The sequence below is a fragment of the Ammodytes marinus genome (genome assembly GCF_949987685.1).
Source record: "Ammodytes marinus genome assembly, chromosome: 21".
NCBI classification, from domain to species: Eukaryota; Metazoa; Chordata; class Actinopteri; order Uranoscopiformes; family Ammodytidae; genus Ammodytes; species Ammodytes marinus.
The window spans coordinates 14,734,483-14,752,220 of NC_137225.1; the positions used below are offsets into that span (position 1 = coordinate 14,734,483).

General features: G+C 43.6%; 1 protein-coding gene across 1 annotated transcript in view; it reads right to left on the reverse strand.

The window, feature by feature from the left end:
• Window positions 1-17,738, reverse strand: part of prex2 (phosphatidylinositol-3,4,5-trisphosphate-dependent Rac exchange factor 2) — a 101,017-nt gene that overhangs the window by 69,818 nt on the left and 13,461 nt on the right. The window contains exons 2-10 of the mRNA XM_080050609.1: window positions 15,720-15,791; window positions 14,481-14,603; window positions 12,809-12,913; window positions 9,388-9,489; window positions 8,290-8,451; window positions 5,054-5,187; window positions 3,704-3,807; window positions 2,097-2,246; window positions 1,217-1,358 (exon numbers count right to left, since the gene is read on the reverse strand). Coding sequence (XP_079906735.1) covers window positions 1,217-1,358; window positions 2,097-2,246; window positions 3,704-3,807; window positions 5,054-5,187; window positions 8,290-8,451; window positions 9,388-9,489; window positions 12,809-12,913; window positions 14,481-14,603; window positions 15,720-15,791 — 1,094 coding nt within the window. The remainder of the gene's footprint in view (window positions 1-1,216; window positions 1,359-2,096; window positions 2,247-3,703; window positions 3,808-5,053; window positions 5,188-8,289; window positions 8,452-9,387; window positions 9,490-12,808; window positions 12,914-14,480; window positions 14,604-15,719; window positions 15,792-17,738) is intronic.

Consider the following 17,738-nt stretch of genomic DNA (forward strand, 5'->3'; position numbering starts at 1 on the left):
GAGGAATGTAACCCACTCTAATTGTACATTTTCCTGTCATTTTCTTAAATTATTATTCTTGAACTCTGTTGTACTTGTACTTATATTCTAGTATGGCCCATGCTTGCCCTACGTGTTCTTTGTCTGTTTGTTTGTTATCACTAAACCTGAAAAACAAATAAAAAGAAAGTTTAAAAAAAAAACATAGTTTAAGAAATGTTTCCCTGGACAGGATTAAACCCTGGGCAAACTCAGAGCAAACTTTTTTTTCAAACTCATTGACTTGCATTAAAACCTGGCAAACCGATATGACAGCAAGACGTCTACATCCTAAACGATGAAAGCGAAATAGCGAAATGGGGGCACCGACTCGTGTGCTTAAAAATAGCTCAAGGACAGGATTGTGAGCAAAGCAGCCCTTTACAGTAAATATCCTCACCTATCAGCAGCACGGGGAAGGATAGACGGACTCTGTTTAGACTAGAAACTAAGCATGGAAAGTGCAACCGGGGTAGCTAGGAAAACTCAAGGGCATGAGGCAACGACAAACATGTCATATGTGTGCACACATGCACAGCTGCCCTTCTGGTATAACAGGCCCTCAACTGCAGTGACCTCATAGATTCCTGTCAGCAGAGAAAGCTTACGGGGGACAAAACGGGCAAGTCAGCTGAGCCGCACAGAGATATCTCCCTGTGATTTACATCTATGCGTTCGATGTTCCGATCCGTTACCCAGACAGGCACAGCACACCAATAATCCTTCAAATAAGATTCACGGGCTAAGACCTGGCAGGATTTGATTTTCCCACGACTGATACTGCAGATATGTACAACAACACACAGACCGCCGAACAATGAGCACAGGCGCTTTCTTCCCCCTCTCGCTACCGTAGCTGCTGACTTCAGAAAATCCTTTGCCAATTTAAAAAATGAAAGCAGGTATGGGAGATCTATTGTACTAAAGTGCTGTGCGTAATCCGCTTTTGGAGATACTACCATTCACTGTAGGTTCTTATATTACTCCCTTAACACTAGCACAAAGCCTCTCTCTATACCTACTTTCCATTAAATGTTGAGGCCGGTACATCTGAGAATTCAACATTACATATTCGGTCTGGTTTATCTGACACACTCACAGCACACTGTCATCCCCCCCGTTTGACACGCGCTTACTCCCTTCTTTCATCTCAGTGACAGAGATTGCACCGATTTGTGGCACAGTGGGATCTCCTTACCTTCCCAGGAAGCACTTGGGGAAGGTGGTGAGCTTGCGTTTGCGGTCCTTAATGAGGTTCCCCTTGGTCATGAGGTGGTAGAGCTTCTCACCCTTCTCTGACACCATCACCCATGTGTCCTGCTCCATGCCCAGCCTAAGACCTGTTCAGCAGAGGAAGGAGCAAAAAGCCTGCTGTCAATATGGTGGCATTGGCAATCTTCGCACTCGAGCTAAAGTAGACGTGACATCTATTACTGTCTGGATAAGGTTAATGTCTCCTATTAATTAGCGGTGTGTTCAGTGTCAGCTTTCAAAAGGCTTATAGGCACTGACACGGTGACACAACAGTTTATCCTGCACACCCAAATATAAAGTAAATTGGTGAAACAGAAACAGAAAAATATGCCATCTTCAATTTGTGTTGTCTGTCTTAGCTCTGTAAACGGGCATTATGCAAGCTACGGTGGGCCACATGTGTTTTCTTACACTTTGTTTACATACCAGTTTAAAGAGCCTAGGCTGTGTATTAACAACACTGGATTTATTTTCTGCGCACACACAGTACACACAGCGCATACTCAGTGATTTTGATAACAGCCATTCTCCAGAAACGCTGACCCCACCTTTAACTGGGCTTGCAAAGACAGGCACTATAGTGCTGTATTTCTCGTTTTCACTATTAGATGCAAATCACTTTTTACAATTGTTCAGGTTAAAATTGTCTTGGTATTGCTTTTCCCAAACACAGCATATACAGTATTTCTCAGTAATTTGACTCAATACAGATGGTGGGAAGGGGAGAAAAAAAAAGGAAAAAAGGAGTTCACCCTAAGCGACTGCATTAAAAGTTAACCCTACCCCCGCCCTGACACTGATACGGCTAGAGCGCCTTTTCTTACTTTTCCTGCGCTCCCTCTCCTTCATGATGGCCTCCAGCCACTCCTGCTTCTCCTCCGGGGTCTTGGCCATGCAGACGAACCACTTGTTCTTGGCCGTGTTGTGGATCTTCCAGCCGTTGTTTACTATGTTCCCACTGCTGTGGTAGTCAGCTGCGAGGCACCAGACAAGAGGAGGGGGCAGAGAGGACAGACACAGACACACAGATCTTTGAATTTGCCATAGTTTTTATAAAGCCCTCTCTCTCTCCTGGTGAAAGGGGTTGGAATATGAGCAACGCAGGTCGACTTTTTTAAGACCCATTTAGCCTCTCAGAGTATATCTGTTCGTGTCGGAAAGGGAGGGGCCGCCAATTAGTGGTGGCGCTGATCACGGCAACTGTAAACAGAGCTGTTGGGAAGGCGGGTTGCACGGTAAACGAGGGTCACTGCATAAAACGCAGCAATAACACGAGGCAGGACTCCAGAGGAGAGACTGGAGAGCCAAATGAGGCTGTGATCGTAACACTGTGGGCTCCAGGATAACGTAATCCATCTCAGGGTAAACACTCGCTCTAGGCTCTCTTTTTTTTTTTTTTTTTTTTCAGCTGTAGTGCCGGGGCCCTCATAGCCACTCTTTATCGAGTGCTTCATCGATTATCGCTCTTCCCCTTTTAATGAGATAAACGAGGGGACACGCATGCAGAAGGGGGGGCCATCCATCAGCGTTATTTACTACCAGAGTCTCCAGAATACTCCCACACAACTGATGGATGTTCGTGATTAAACACCTACGATTAAGTTTGGATGTTAACAAAGTGAAGAAACCCAAAGCAAATGGAAAATGTTGCTTTGCTGTTACCTGAATCTCTTATTATTTTGTTCTCCAAAGGGACGTCTAGTTTTCTCCCTCTTACTCAACACAAACCAATACAATTATCAATTTCAAATCTTGTCTAAAAGCATCTACAGTGTGGTGTCCTTAATGTGTTATGCAGTAGGGCGTTCTTCAACCTCAGACAGCAAGTGTGTGCCTAGGAGAGAAAAAAAGTCTCTGCGCTTTCATTACGTAGGAATCCGTGCTAAAATACTCCTGGACGCCCTGGATTTCAGATTGCTGCCTGTGGTGGCGCAGATCACCCAGGAGTTACAGCACCGCCGACCTGCCTCTCCCGACCAAAAGCCATCCATCTCTTACCAAAAAAACACTCAATACTACTGCCCATCTAGGTTTGCTGGAGAGGAAATGACGGTTTTCTACAAATATAAATGATAATCAGTGGCTGTGCGAGGCCAAGAGACACAAGTGCTGGAGTTCACCAAGTACCAGCGCAGTCCCAAGGATATGTAACTATAGATGTCTAAACAGAAATGTTCGTAGGTAAATCTCTTATTTTTACAAGACTCCAGGAATGAAATCACACAGTTGCGCACCACCGGTTCAAGCCAAGGACTATGTTGTCAATGTTCCTGTGTGGGTTATTATGGCACATACTTTAACCCCTGCTGCCAGCAGTGCTGAAATAATAAATGAGGAGCTGAGAGCGAGTTAGAGCAAATAAGAGAAAGAAAGTCTAACCACGTAAACATTTATTAGCCCCAAAATAAACTCTTTTAACTGGACCACTCACCCGTGCCATCGTCCACATTTTCCACCTCCATCACCTCTGTGTTGATTCTGCCTCTGAACAGGTAGCGGGGACCCTCTGTGGCCGTCTTGCTGTTTTTTAAACGCCTTGGGTGGAGAGAAGCAATCACAAGAATTTAACCAATGCATAGAATTCAAGGTTAGAGTGACACATGTTATTTTCTTTCTAGTTTTATTTTTGATTTTGTTAGGGGAAGGGATCTGCTTTTTCTGTACTACCTGCAGACTCTACACTGTAGCGTAATGGCAAAATCAAAGCAGGTGCCAGCTTGTTAGTTTAAGCTGCCAGAAATGCATACAATGGACGTTTATGGGCATTGTTAGCATATGCATCGGTAGCTCAGTGTGAATGACAAGGCACATATCTGGGGACATATAGGTTCAGCTTTTAACAGAACAGACCATTCAACAGGTGTTCCGCCTGCAGAAGCAAAACAATGGTCTGTAATCAGCAAGAGTTTCCTGACTGAACTTGCACTGATACATGTTACATATTATATATATATATATGGTATATTTCCTCAGAAAGTACCTATGAGATTAATCTACTGGAGGCAAAGAACATTAGTGTGTGTGTGTGTGTGTGTGTGTGTGTGTGTGTGTGTGTGTGTGTGTGTGTGTGTGTGTGTGTGTGTGTGTGTGTCCACAGATGGTGAATAATATTCCCCACCCAGACTAATCACATGTCCCCATTTCCCCAAGTTTAAAAAAACCTCCCGAATCCCTTTCTCACGTGTCCCTTCCTCTAGCGCCTAACTCTCCTTTCAACTCCCTCAAGAAGAGCTAAAGTGCTTCCCACATTTCACTGCTCCCTTTTTCTTAAAAAAAAGTAAAAGGCACCCGTGCAGTGAATCACTTATAAAGTCAACACTAAATGTCCTGTAGCCGTACAGAGACGAAAATGAAATTTGAAATTGGCAACAAAAAAAAACGATATTCTTTTTTATTCTACATAGGGGAGGACGGGGGAATGTGAGACATCGGGTAATGTGAGACACCCCCTGTATCTAGGACACGGAACACATTTTTGGTCATGTGAGATATATGTTTTCAAGCCCCTCTCATTTCCCCTTGGCCATGAAAGAGAGGACCTCATGGTGATGTTGTAAGCATGTTTTTTTTTCACAAAAATGTCTTTTTTGCAAGTAAAAGTACATTTTCTTTGGGAAATGTGTACATTTGAGCGATGAATCATTTTAGCTCGCTTAGAGGGGAGCGAATGTAAAAAGTGTCTCAGATTACCCCGTTCTCCCCTATATACATATTGTAATGAGAATTCAAATTAATCTCCTTGGCATATATACAGTGACAGGTAAAAGAGGGCCCCGGGTACCTGTTTTTCTTCTTGCAGTACACCAGCAGCTTGTCAAACAGGAAGAAAATCCTCTCTTGGATGTTTCCAGCCGAGATCTTGAGGAGGACGCCGTGCATTAGCATCTCCGTGCATATGTCTGTGATATTTGAGCCCTGTCAGCGGACATGTGGACAAAAGGTCAAAACGGAGAGAGAAAAAAAACAGAGTGAAACAAATGATTGGATGTGGATTGACACACAGGGGAATGCAGGAAAGAAGTTATTCAAACTAGCGAATCATCTCCATGGTATTTTTAAGTAGGCTATTTATGTTGTGGAAATCTTCCTACAAAAAGTGTTTTCTATGCCATTCAAGTATTCACACTTAGCGTCTGAACAGGAGGAGGGATTACAAAAGTCCAGCCTTTCCTGCTCCCTCTCTCTCAGGGGTCTGTCAAAACACTGCCGGCTTCCTCTGAGCAGATTGCCGTAGGCCTTTAAAATACTGGGGCCGTTATTAGCCTCTATAGAATAACATCCCGTCCAGTCCCAAATTATGTGTTGCTGCGGCCGTCGCGCCTGGTCACCATATTGGTTGGGGGGTTCCTGCTTTAAGCGATAAACTGCGCTGTCTTTTTCCCCTTACCATGTCCTGCTCTGGGAAATGTATGTACCTCGTTTGATCGGCCCTTCAGAGCTAAAAATAACTCCCATGCGCACAGAGCCGGAAAATGTGTTAAGCATTTCCTCCTATTTGAGACATCGACAGGGCCAAAAAACCTATCCCCCGCTCATTCCTTCTTTCTTTTTTCTTTTCATCCCCCTCTTTTCATTCTCGTCCTCCTCCCTCCCCTTTCTGCACATCATCTCTCACTCTCTTCCCCTTTACATTCCCAAGTGTATTCCTTCTATCACTTTCATTTCATCCTCCAAACTTTTTCTTTTGAGGCTCCCGCTCTTTTAGGGCCTTTTTAACACCACAGCCCATGACCAGATGTTAAACTCATTTTGCAGCCAGTTTGAATGTGTGCACACCAGACATGGGAAAGGCCAACTTGTCTTGGTCACTTGAAGTGGGGGGGGGGGGGGCAAAGGCAAAAAATCACACCGGTCCAGACTAGAGCATTTCCTCAGTGGAAGAACAGACACTTCCCTTTTGGGTTGTGGGGCTCTTTTAACAGAGCCCCCTGCCCGTTTACTTTTTTTTGCTGCAGCTTTCTTTAGTTTTTATTTCCCTCTGCAGCATTTTTCTTGAACTCCTCCTAACATTAATCTTGTTCCAAGCCAAAGCTCCACAGAGGGTGTATTCAGTCATAAACTTAAGCAACACTTTAAACCCTGGGTCATGTGTTTCATCTTAATGTCAACACTCTATTTTAATAGGCAGACAACTGCCAGACATAATAACTAAAAGGATTTATATATTTTTTTTTTTATTAAATTGAAAAAAGCAGGGTATGCCATTAATAAAAGGAAAGTTTGGGTCTAACTCTAAAGTGGTATTTGTCAATTAGCTGGTGAGATGAGAGAATTCTTGTCCAAAGCTTTTAAACTAAACAAGGCAAATCATGGAAAACTCTGCAACTTGAGTAGATTTTAAGAATACTAATTAATCTGAAACAAGAGAACAGTCTGTGAAGTGAGCATGACTGGAAACAACTACCCGCGGTTCTAAAATGAACATACTTCTCTGGTACAACACAGCGACAACACACAGATACTCGCAACACTAACCAACTGGCAATCCCCGCCCTGACGAATGCTGGCAGTCGTCCGTCACCATGGTGACCACGGCCGGGCCATCGCCCTGTCTCTCCCACGCGAGGTGAACCTGCCAGGATGCCCAAAGGGGCGGCCAGCTGTGGAGCAGGTCAGCGCGCTAACAAGCAATCAGGCCGGGGGCGGAGGGAGCAGCTCTCAACTAAAACACTCCTCGTCCCTCCATCATTCCTCTCACACCCACAGTGAAAAGGGCGCTCTCTTCCTTTTTTCCCCCCTTTTTTTCTTTGTATTTTTCCTTTAAGTTCCATCTCGTTTAGAGCTGCAGAGAAAGAGGGTCCCGATTCAGAATGAGCTCATGTTTACAATTAATAATATAAAGTGCTCAAGGGGAACCGCAGAGTGGCTACAGCAGCCAGGATCGTGTTGACTACGACATGTCACCCCACCCAACGCTAAACCTCAATCAGATCCCACTTGTCTTAGTTTTTAAAGTCCTTGTGTAAGTGTGTGTCTAAAAACCTGTGTTGTTGTTTTGTGAACATAATTGAGATTATGTCTCCTTTTTAATAAGTGTACAACTGAGTTGTTATATACTCCTAAATATATGTCTAAATTAATTTAAAACTGTTTTGTTTTTTAATAAGGTTCGCCTCTATACTAATTGGTTCAAGATGTTTTTTTTATGTTTCGGCACTATTTTTTTTTCACTACAAAGCACAAAATCTTGCTAAAAGTGTAACTAAAAAGCCTTGCTAATGCTCTAATATTGTCAGCGGCCCTGAAACAACACATTCACAGAAACCTGAATATCCCAGTCAACTCATGCAAGGAAGTCTCTTGTCTTATTCATATCGGAGTTAAAAGCCTGGGTTTCATTCAGAAACAACAGTCAGTTACTACCCACACCTTAGTGAAAAGCTGTATCAACACCGGCAATGTCTCTTTGTCTGCATGTGTCCAGGAAACCTTCGGGCCCTCTTTGCATGAGGCCAGGTCGATTACATAAGCAGCATCCAAGCCTCTTGCTTAAAAAATCACCACCACTGTTATCTTTTTGCAACCACCACTAGGCCCACTGACCACTCATTTTACCCACCCGCAAAAAACTCAAGGAAAACTAATCCTAAAAGCCAACTCTGCAGGTGGAGAAGTTCGGTATATCTGATGGTGATGATTGGAACTGTCTGTCACCCCAAAGTAATACGGCTATAAGAACAGGCAACAGGCTCATTCAGGCAGAAATCATTTGGCCATTGTGAATACAAGTCATTGTTCCCAGAGAGAACAAGAGAAGCTTAACAGGGCTACAAAAGTCACGCCACTTGGAATGCTTGTTGAATTGATGGCGTAAGGCTAAGTGGCTTTCAATAAGTCATGACTTTGGGCTTTGGTTTCGGGGGGGGAAAGCTCTGCCGTGAGTTACAGGCAACAACGGAAAAAACCTTAAAAGCCAACTCAAAGACGACAAAGCGAGATGTCAATGAGGTTGAACCTATTGTATGAGATTAAATCAGTCAACACAGTGAAGTTTACACGGTTGAGTTCGAGGCCCACCTCCCAGCCCTCGATGTGGGACTGCCACTCCTCCAGAATCTCCAACTTCTCCATCTGTCTCTTGGCTTCGTTGATGCTGGAGCACACAGCCTTCATCACCTGCAGAGACTCCTGCACCAGGCCGTAGTCGTTGTGCCTCTTAGGGGTCCTTTTCAGCAGCTCCTGCACATGCAAACAAAGTTGCCCGCGCACACACAAACACACACACACACACAAAAATAGTTACATGACATTAGATACACACAGTCGGTCTCATTTGTGGCAAATCTGACCCTGAATCATAATTTATACAAGACGAAAAAGCATGAAAGAAAATCACTTCATATTTGTTTACCTTTCAGTGGTTCCTCATGTTTAGTGGTTAAGAACCCTGCTACTTCATGCAACGGTCTAGCTAGCAGAAGTGATTGCAATCTCTCCGTCTTTAGTCTAAACACTGTTTTTTTTTCAGCTACTATAATGGCTGATTTACACTGTTTTCTGGATATATCTGCAGCCAGTTGATGGCTATCCGTATCATTTCCTGAAGAAGAGAAGGAGGAGGAGGAGGAGGAGGAGGCTCTGGCAGCTGGAAGACTTCAAATGGCACAGCATCAGATTACCGCCTTATTATTATTACTACGTCTACGCGACCTCGCTTGTGGCTGCCCTAGAGAACGCCTGGGCGAATGAATAGATCATAACAAGACCAATGAGACGGGATAGCTCCGATCACCGACTCTCAAGAGCCTTTGAAAGGGGATTTGGTTTCGCTCACGTTTCTCCGCGCGTCTGGGAAAATGGAAGTGTTCTCAACAGAGAGCGCAGGTATGAATGAGGCCCAGTCAAAAGTGTCTGAACGAGCAGCTGGGCAGGAGAGCTGTGATGATAGGCCCTGTGTTATTGCTACGTTGATGCGGTTGTGCCGGGGAAACCAAAGCAGATACGTGTCAAAATATGAGAACTGGTGTTTAATTAGCGAGGGGAGAGGTTGATGTGAATGGTACAGGACTAACCCTAACTAATGACTAGGTGGTGGTGGATAAAAAGAGGAGTGGAAGGTGGGCACAAGGGTGTGTGTGGTATCTCCATAATACACACTTAAAAGACCATACTCACTCTGAGCAGCAATGGGTACTTGCAGATCCTCTGAATAGGAGCGACCAGGTAACCCTCCAGTGGGACCTCTGTGTTTTTTCTGCCTCCCAGCAGCATGCAGTTCTGAAGGAGAGGAGTACAGTCTTAAAAACTGGCTAATGTTGGCGGCTCTGTGAGGCTTTAATGCTCATGATTGATAGATAAAAGTTAAGGTCCAACGTGTTTGTTTGATTTAAGCCTTCACGGTAGTCTAAATACAATAGTGTGTATGGTGGGAGCAAGCAGAAAAGGTCACTGTGTTAACTCACTTCTTGAGATTTCAAGATGGAATTTTATTGCTGAGTGCGCAAGGATGTAAAACTTTCGCTGAGGCTAATGGGAATACCATTGGTTTCCTAGGTTTTTGGCCATTAATCTAACTATTGGACAAATTGAAAGTCTGACCCAGGGCCGCTGCTACGCTTTTGGGTGCCTTAAGCAGAAATTGTCAGTGATGCCACCCCCCCCCCAAAAAAAAACACCCAGAAGCTCTCGTCCGCAGGGCGCGAGCAAAATTTTTTTGCCATTGCAAGATCTCTGCGACTGCTTTTTGGCACATTTGCCAGCATTTACTAACAGAAAGAACAGCTTAACTTGTGAAAAAACTGCCTTTGCAAAGGAATTGAGTGATAGGATCATAGACTGATTATGAGATAATGGGCCCCTGGGCTTACACTCTTAAAGGGCCCCCCACTTGTCCCTATCCAGTCAGGTACACTGAATTTTCTACACGGATACATACAATTAATGGCAAAAACATATTAAGGAAGTCAGTGTTTCCCACAGGATCTTGGGGTATTGTTGGAGGGACCCTGTACCTTGTTGGGGGGTGGGTGGAATTTTTTTTACCTTTTTAAAGTAAAATGCATCAATCTGGTGCACTTTGTGAGGAAATTTTAGAGACTAGAGAGATATCAAATCCTGAGATGCAGAAGGAACATTATTTTTCAGATTGTTCTTAAACAGGTAGCACTCTTTACTCTGCAACTGTAAAAACAGTAGATTGGTCTGCTGGCCCATGTTCTATGATGGAGAGGCCCATTTCAACAGATAAAGGGTGGATATGAACAATTTAGAATTCACACATATAAAGTTTATTTGTGTATGTGTGAGGGGGCCTTCAACCCCCTTAGACAGAGCTACTAATGCTGTTGTTTTTAACTTGCTTTTGTATTTCTCCCCTACTAGTTGAGGGGCCCATGATGATTTATATCTTGTTACATTTTAATGAGTACTTATATTTAGGCTATTCCTTTTTGGACCCTGTTATTGACATCAGTGACTGAGCTCTTTGACTATGCAACATGAAAAGTTACTATCAGTATCTCTGGCTAAGGGCCCCCCTGAGCCCTTGGGCCCCTGGGCCTGTGCCCGGTGTGCCAGTGCAGTAATCCACCCCTGGATAGGTTACACAATTAAGAAAAAACAACGATGGGCCTGTTCATAACTAATTTATATATTTTTTGTAATGTAATGATTATCATGAACTTTAAAAAAAATTAACTATTTTGGGGGGCCCCCGGACCATCTCTTTTTCCTTTTTAATTAAAAAAATAAAATAAATAAAAAATTATAATTATAATTATAATTTTTTTTTTTTTTTGGGGTGCCCCCCCCAGGAACTTGGTGCCCTACGCAGTCTGCGTACTCTGCGTATAGGGAGCGGCGGCCTGACCTGCTTGTAGGTAACTGTATTTATAAAGCACACAGGGGTCAGTCTAGGGATCACCAAAGTAAGTAGGACGCATCCTTTGGGGACCGTGAATGTCTGGACATTTGAATAGCACTCTATCTGATAGTAGTTGAAATAATTCAGTCTGGAGTCACAGTGGTGGAGCAATCCACAGCCCAACGTAGCTATCCCTTAATTTAGATTTAGTATAAACTAAGTGATCAAAGGAACGACTGAGGTTGCAGGTTGATGAGGTCAACTGCCAAAGCTCATTCTCACCTCCCTTTCACCTGAAATTCCCATTAGGTGTTGAATAACAGTGTAAACAATAAACTTGGCTTTATAGTAGCCGGAAAGGCCAAAGGTTTAGTAGAGGTTAGAGGATGTCACCACCGTGGTCAATGCAAGGCTAGGGAGGTGACCTGAGGTATATTAAACCATAACTAAGTGTAGGTTTGCGGGGTAACACAACACCCGGATAGCCCTGATGGAAGTTAAGGTCAAGGAGAGGTCAAGCCTATGAAAAGCCCATTAAATCAAAGTCAATTAATGATACCTTCGTCTCCTCGGGCTACCTACATTAAAAAGGCACACATGGACAGTAATCAGAAACAGAGCTTTTGAAGCCACTCTTCTTCTCTGATGGCATGTATGGTATCTGCATGTGTTTGTGTGTGTTTCATTTCCCAGGTCATAGGTTACAGTCAAGAGCAGGCCTATCAGGACAAGCAAGTCTGTGATCATGCCCCCGTTCTTCCGGTTGTGCAACTCTGCTGTAGATCTACATTTCAATGTGCTGCTCGTTTTTTCTGGAAGTCCTAAAACCATAACAGGTGATGTTGTGATACAAGCGTTTGCCGCTCTGAGGCAAAATGAGTGAGGAGTGAGACGGACTAGCATTACAGATTTTAGCCTAGGAGTGCAAGAAAAGAAAAGTCAAATTGAAGTATGCAGCATCGAATGAGGAGCTGTGAGAACATTTTGAGCTCTTAAACTGGACACACACACACACACACACACACACACACACACACACACACACACACACACACACACACACACACACACACACACACACACACACACACACACACACACACACACACACACACACACACACACACACACACACACACACACACACACACACACACACACACACACACACACACACACAGACACACAGACAGACAGAGTTTGGCTGGCCAGCAGTAGAAATGTAGTTATCTTTTGTTCTCGCAACACCACGCTCCCCTGTGGACGTGAAAGTCTCTCAGAGCGTCGGGACAGGAAGAGCAAGTCCACCCACACCAGGGGCAAACTCACATCAGCTGTCAGAAACACTGGAACATCAAGTACAGAGTGTTACAATGTCCAGCTGCTGTGTGTGGGTGACTGTGTTTGTATGTCTAAGGAGTAGCGGTGTGCTTTCAAATGTGAGCAGTTCTCATTACTTAATCACCCCACTTGGACCTCATGTCAACAAATTCCAAGAAAGAACTTTAGAAACAAAGAAACAAACCACCAGAATGTAATTTATCGTGTGTGTATGTGCGTGTGTATGTGCATGTGTGTGCGTGCGTGTGTGTGTGCGTGCGTGTAAGCATGGACTGGAAAAAGTAACTCCGACATACAGTATGTACTGATCTGCTGACTCTAGCTGTATATAAACAGTATATAGAATGTAATCAATTGACATTATGTGCATGTTCACAGTCCCCCCTCTCTCACCAGTAAACATGTCCGGACGCTCCTGATCTTGTTGAGCTCCAGCAGCAGCCTCTGGGCCTTCTCATGATTCCCGCAGTATTCGTCATAAATCTGGAAGCGGCTCCTCTGCAAGAAAGACGCACACAAAAGGTGAGATAAAGCAAGAGAGGGGTGTAGAAAAAATTAATACGACCAGATAATGCAATGCAGGAGAAAGAAATGTAATGACTAAAGAAATAAAGAGAAAGGAGAGAACAGAAGGTTAAAAAAAAGCAGAAGTGTGTTATATGATTTATAGTGGGGTATGTATTCCTCTCCACGCTCTCCTGTCCTTCATATAATGCATTTTGTATACATAGTGTGCACGGGCGCTCCACCTCCACTCATATCTTGTCATCTGCCTTGCAGCCAAATAACTGACAACTTTCCAAGCAAAGCAGTTTCTCATGACATTCGTATTCCATTGTCTTTCAGGAGGCGGCCGCGGGACCACAAAGCCTTTAAATCATGCACTACAAAGTGGCCACACAGCACCAAGAATAGCACAAGGTCCTCAGACATGCTAATCTGCCTTCAGTAAGACAAAGCTGGTGATGTGGAGAGACGTAGCTGTCATAACAACAAGCAGGGGCACTCACGAAAAACACAACCTCCTGATTAGCAGTACAGTATGCCCCTTCTTATTGAATCATGTGTCTGTCCCCCCACCCCAAAAAAGAGGATTTTTCCCTGGACCGATTTTACTGTAGTACAAAAGTGGAGTCTTTGGCCAGCGTGAACCATTTTGCAGGCCTGAAACAAGGGATTCTAATTTTAGAGCCACTGTCCAGCTGGCTTATCCCTACCCATTTGGGTTTTCTGAAGTAAAGATAGATTGTGTAATTCTTTACTTGGAAATTTGAGAGCAGCAACAAATCAGTGCAGAAAGGAACATTTTGAAAAAAAGAAAATAATGAAAAAAAAACCCTGCGAGAGAATGAGAGAAACAAAATAGGTGGATTGGAAAAAAAAAATGTGTCAAAGTTGCATCTCTTTGGATTCACACGATAACTCGAGATTAAATTATAATCGCGGGTCAAGGGGGTTTTCAGTTATGCCGTGAATTTACGTCCGACTTTCTCAATGAGGTCATCTCATCATAAACCTAACCATACCATCTGCACTGCTGCTAGATCGTCTCCCTTCTGATGTGTATCAACAGCAGCCCGGCATCAGGGGCCGTGAAGTCTGGCAGAGGAGTCGCCTTATGCCCAACAGAAGGATGGTAAGATTTATTAGACTTTGAAAGCTATTATATGCCAGCATGCCCCAAAGGCTCTGCATCAAAGCGATTTGATATACAGCAGGGGAGAGCAGTACATCAGAGCCCTATCAAACATATCACACATGTGCACTCTCTCATGAAGGGGTAAAAATCCAGAGAGAGATAAATTGACAACATGTGGTGTATCTCACCATTTTTCAGCAGCTCTCATAGGCATAACTGCATTTAGGCTCTGATAAATAAGTAGGGGTGATTTATAAATTTTTTTGATCATTGCAAACAGAGGTTGAATGGATGTGGCTGAAGTGCAAGAACGTGCCGTGGACAGAACGGCAAGATGATACGTAAAAAGGGGGAGGGGCTTTCAACTTGCAAGAGAAAAAGTAGGGAGTAAGTAATGGCGGTTGTGCAGAGGCAAGTATTCCTTACAAAGTGCAAGAAGCAGCGCCCAATGTCATGGTGAGCGTGAGGGTCTGGCTGGAGCAGCTCTTCCACCATGGACAGGAAGTCCTTGTGAACGGCCAGAATCTCCTCGATGTTGGAGAATAAAACCTGAGAGAGAAAAGGGAAATAAAGAGAAGGGATTGTCACATGAAACTACGCATTTATTCTTTAGTTTTCGGTGCATCTGCCAGCAGTTTTTTCCCCCAATGGTGTTCTGAATCAATACTTTGGCATATGCTGCTTGCTTCTTTTGTGGCCGGTAGCACTCGGCGAAGGGAATTTCTTGTGGCCACAGAACAATGACTGAGGTTTCTTTGTAATGGTCATCTCGGGCCTCGAGACGCCTTTGATTAGCTGAATTTCAAACCCTATTAGAGATATTTCAATAGAAAAGCTAAAATAAGGAGCATATTTTTTATGATCTGGTGGTGTACGGAATCGTTCCCTTCATGTGGTGTTGACTTCTGCCCCCTTTTATGTCAGTTTTGTGGGAATCTTAAAAAAGGACAAAACAATCTGGATGGAGAAAGAGAAGCACATGAAATGAAATCAAACGCATGAAAACCCAGAGAAATCTTTTATGGGCGTCGCAAAGCAAAAAATAAATTTTTAAGTGATGCTAAAAAAAGATCTGGTCAAATGTAATCAATGCTGCTCCGAAAAATGGAACCAGGGTGTCAGTCCGCCAACTTGGTGACATCACTAGCCTACCCGCTGCTGCCCAACCCCGCGCTGACCCATGTTATCCAAACCCCTCTTCCGAACAGCATGTTCCCAAATAAAACGTTGCACGGCCAGACATATTACAAAACACGGGGCGTGCAGTAAATATCCACTGAATGCGTATTTACCTTCCAGTGTAAGCAAGCCCTGCTCAAACAGTCACGGACACACTCCCACTGTGAGAGAGCATCCTTTATAATCTTCCAGCCGGAATCATTTATAAATAGATTATATTTGCAGCTGCTTCCTGGAGCGCCCACTGCTTCTTCTTTCTCCATTCAGAACTTGGCTATTTTAGGTTGAAAGAGCAGAGCCCAAACAACGGACCCACTTTATTAAAAAGGTTGCTAGTGTCATTTCTGGATCTCTTTTTCGTGGATCGGGTTACTGTTTTAGAAAATGGCGTCTGTGTGCGGGGGCGTCAAGAGCAAAAGTCAATTGCAGTAACCATTTTTCCAGATGGGAATTATGCCGCGCCATACCTCACAGGTTGACCCTCACCTTAACGGTTTCCTCTGTGATGTTCTTGTCCAGTTTGGTGGCCGCATACTGGTTGAGACGATGTAGAAACACCTGAAGCAGAGCAGAAAAAAAGGACAACAACGGTTAACATTTTTGAACGTGGGCCTGGCGATTAAATTACATATCGGCATCTGATCGCTCGCACCTTTTTACGAGACAAATAGAAGACTAAATTTGGAGGCTTTGTGCGCCTAGCTGCAACAATTGGCGGCCAGACTAAATTGGTAGTACCCAACACAATGGACACCTGATACACACGAAACACAATCTTCGCACTGGATGAAAAAAACATTATTTCAAACGGCCATGTTAAGTGCCTGGGGGAGATGGGTGGGGGGGGGGCTTTGAGTTGGAGAGGGGCCAGCAGCGTGTGAATTGAGATGGATGGGAAATGCTTTTACTTTCTCTGGCCCCTAAGGACGAAGGTTCCCAGGCTACTTTGCCGCAAATGCACATAACAACCTATTTAATGCTTGCTTCGGGGCACTTTGTGAGACTGGCAAATTAATAAGGTGTGCTTTTTAAATGTATTCTTAAATTGTGACTAAAGAGGAATTAGTCATTTTCTGAAATCTTCCTGAGGCGAGAGCTTTTAAAGAAGAGGGCATCCATCAACAGGTACCAGTGAAGAATCCTTATGTTTATGTGTGCAATGATTGGAGCACGGTTTGTCAGAGAGGAATCTATCGTCACTGGAAATATCTGTGGGAAACAAAATGATTGAATGATGAACTTTGATTTGAAATGATGTCGGTAAAGCACTTCCATTCAGGGGGAGACATGACGAAATCCAACGCAAGGCTTTTAAAACAGAAGCTTTCATAAAGTATAAACTATGTGTGAAATTGCCCCAAATAAGACTGATATTAAGCAACAGCAGCCACAATGTCCCCGATGATCGTATTAATATCAAACTTAAATGAGAGCAAGACAAGCAGAATCAAAAAAATATGTCCTTGGCATAACATCACAAAAGAAGTTTTTCTGTGATGTGGGTTTGGTCTTACCAACTATTGTTTTCATTTCCCATGCCATGCAACTGACTATTTACCCGCCGAGTAGCATGAAAGGCAGTAACTCAAGTAAGATAAAGCGTAGATGAGATCTCGGACCCAAAATAAAACCACTACTTGAGATTTTATTATGCCAGACCTGTCTGCTGAAACACAGGGGAAAGATTCATGACGCTGAAGATAAATCAACCAAGTGAAAGAAAAGAGAAGGAAGGAAATGTTACTTTAATCAATTGTTTGATTCTCCAACTGTATCCATCATAATAGCATTTAGAAGAAGAAAAAAAAAGATCTCCCAGAATGCAGCAGGCCTGTCAAAACTCACATCCAGACTTAAGTCAATGGCCTGTCACTGATCACACCAATCCTCCTCAAGAAAACAATAGGTACAGAGACAGTGCTACAATAGAACACAATCCTATCCCAACAAAAAAAACTTCAGCTCTCAGCAGTGCAAAGGCTTTATTTCATTGCGCATGGTGACACAAACTGACAGCAGCAGCTCCGTAAACACAAGACCAACACTGAGTGCACTGAGAAAGTTACATCTGTATTTGCAGTTGCCCCCTAATCATGGGCATCCCCACTTTACAGCCCCACTGAGGGCCATAATGCCATCTGTCACCCAATGCAGCCACGCAGCAGGCCGCCTGACCTGAGCAAGCTCACATGATACAAACACAAAGCATGTAAACATCTTGCTTTAATGATCAGACAAGCCAAAAAGTATTCCTTGACATAGAGATCTAAGTGAGTGGTTTAGGACTAAAGTAAGCTTATTGAAAAGTTCACTTGATTAATTGTGGACAGATGGAAAGGTGGTTTGGCTAAATCAGTGGTGAAAATCTCCATTTCTCGCTCATTACTTAAAGCCAGTGCTCTGTTGCATTACATAACAGACATGAAAAAAAAATTACCGAAACCATCCTAATCGCGTTGTATTGACGTCAAGCAACACTTCAAAGAGGAACTGTGCGAGTGAACG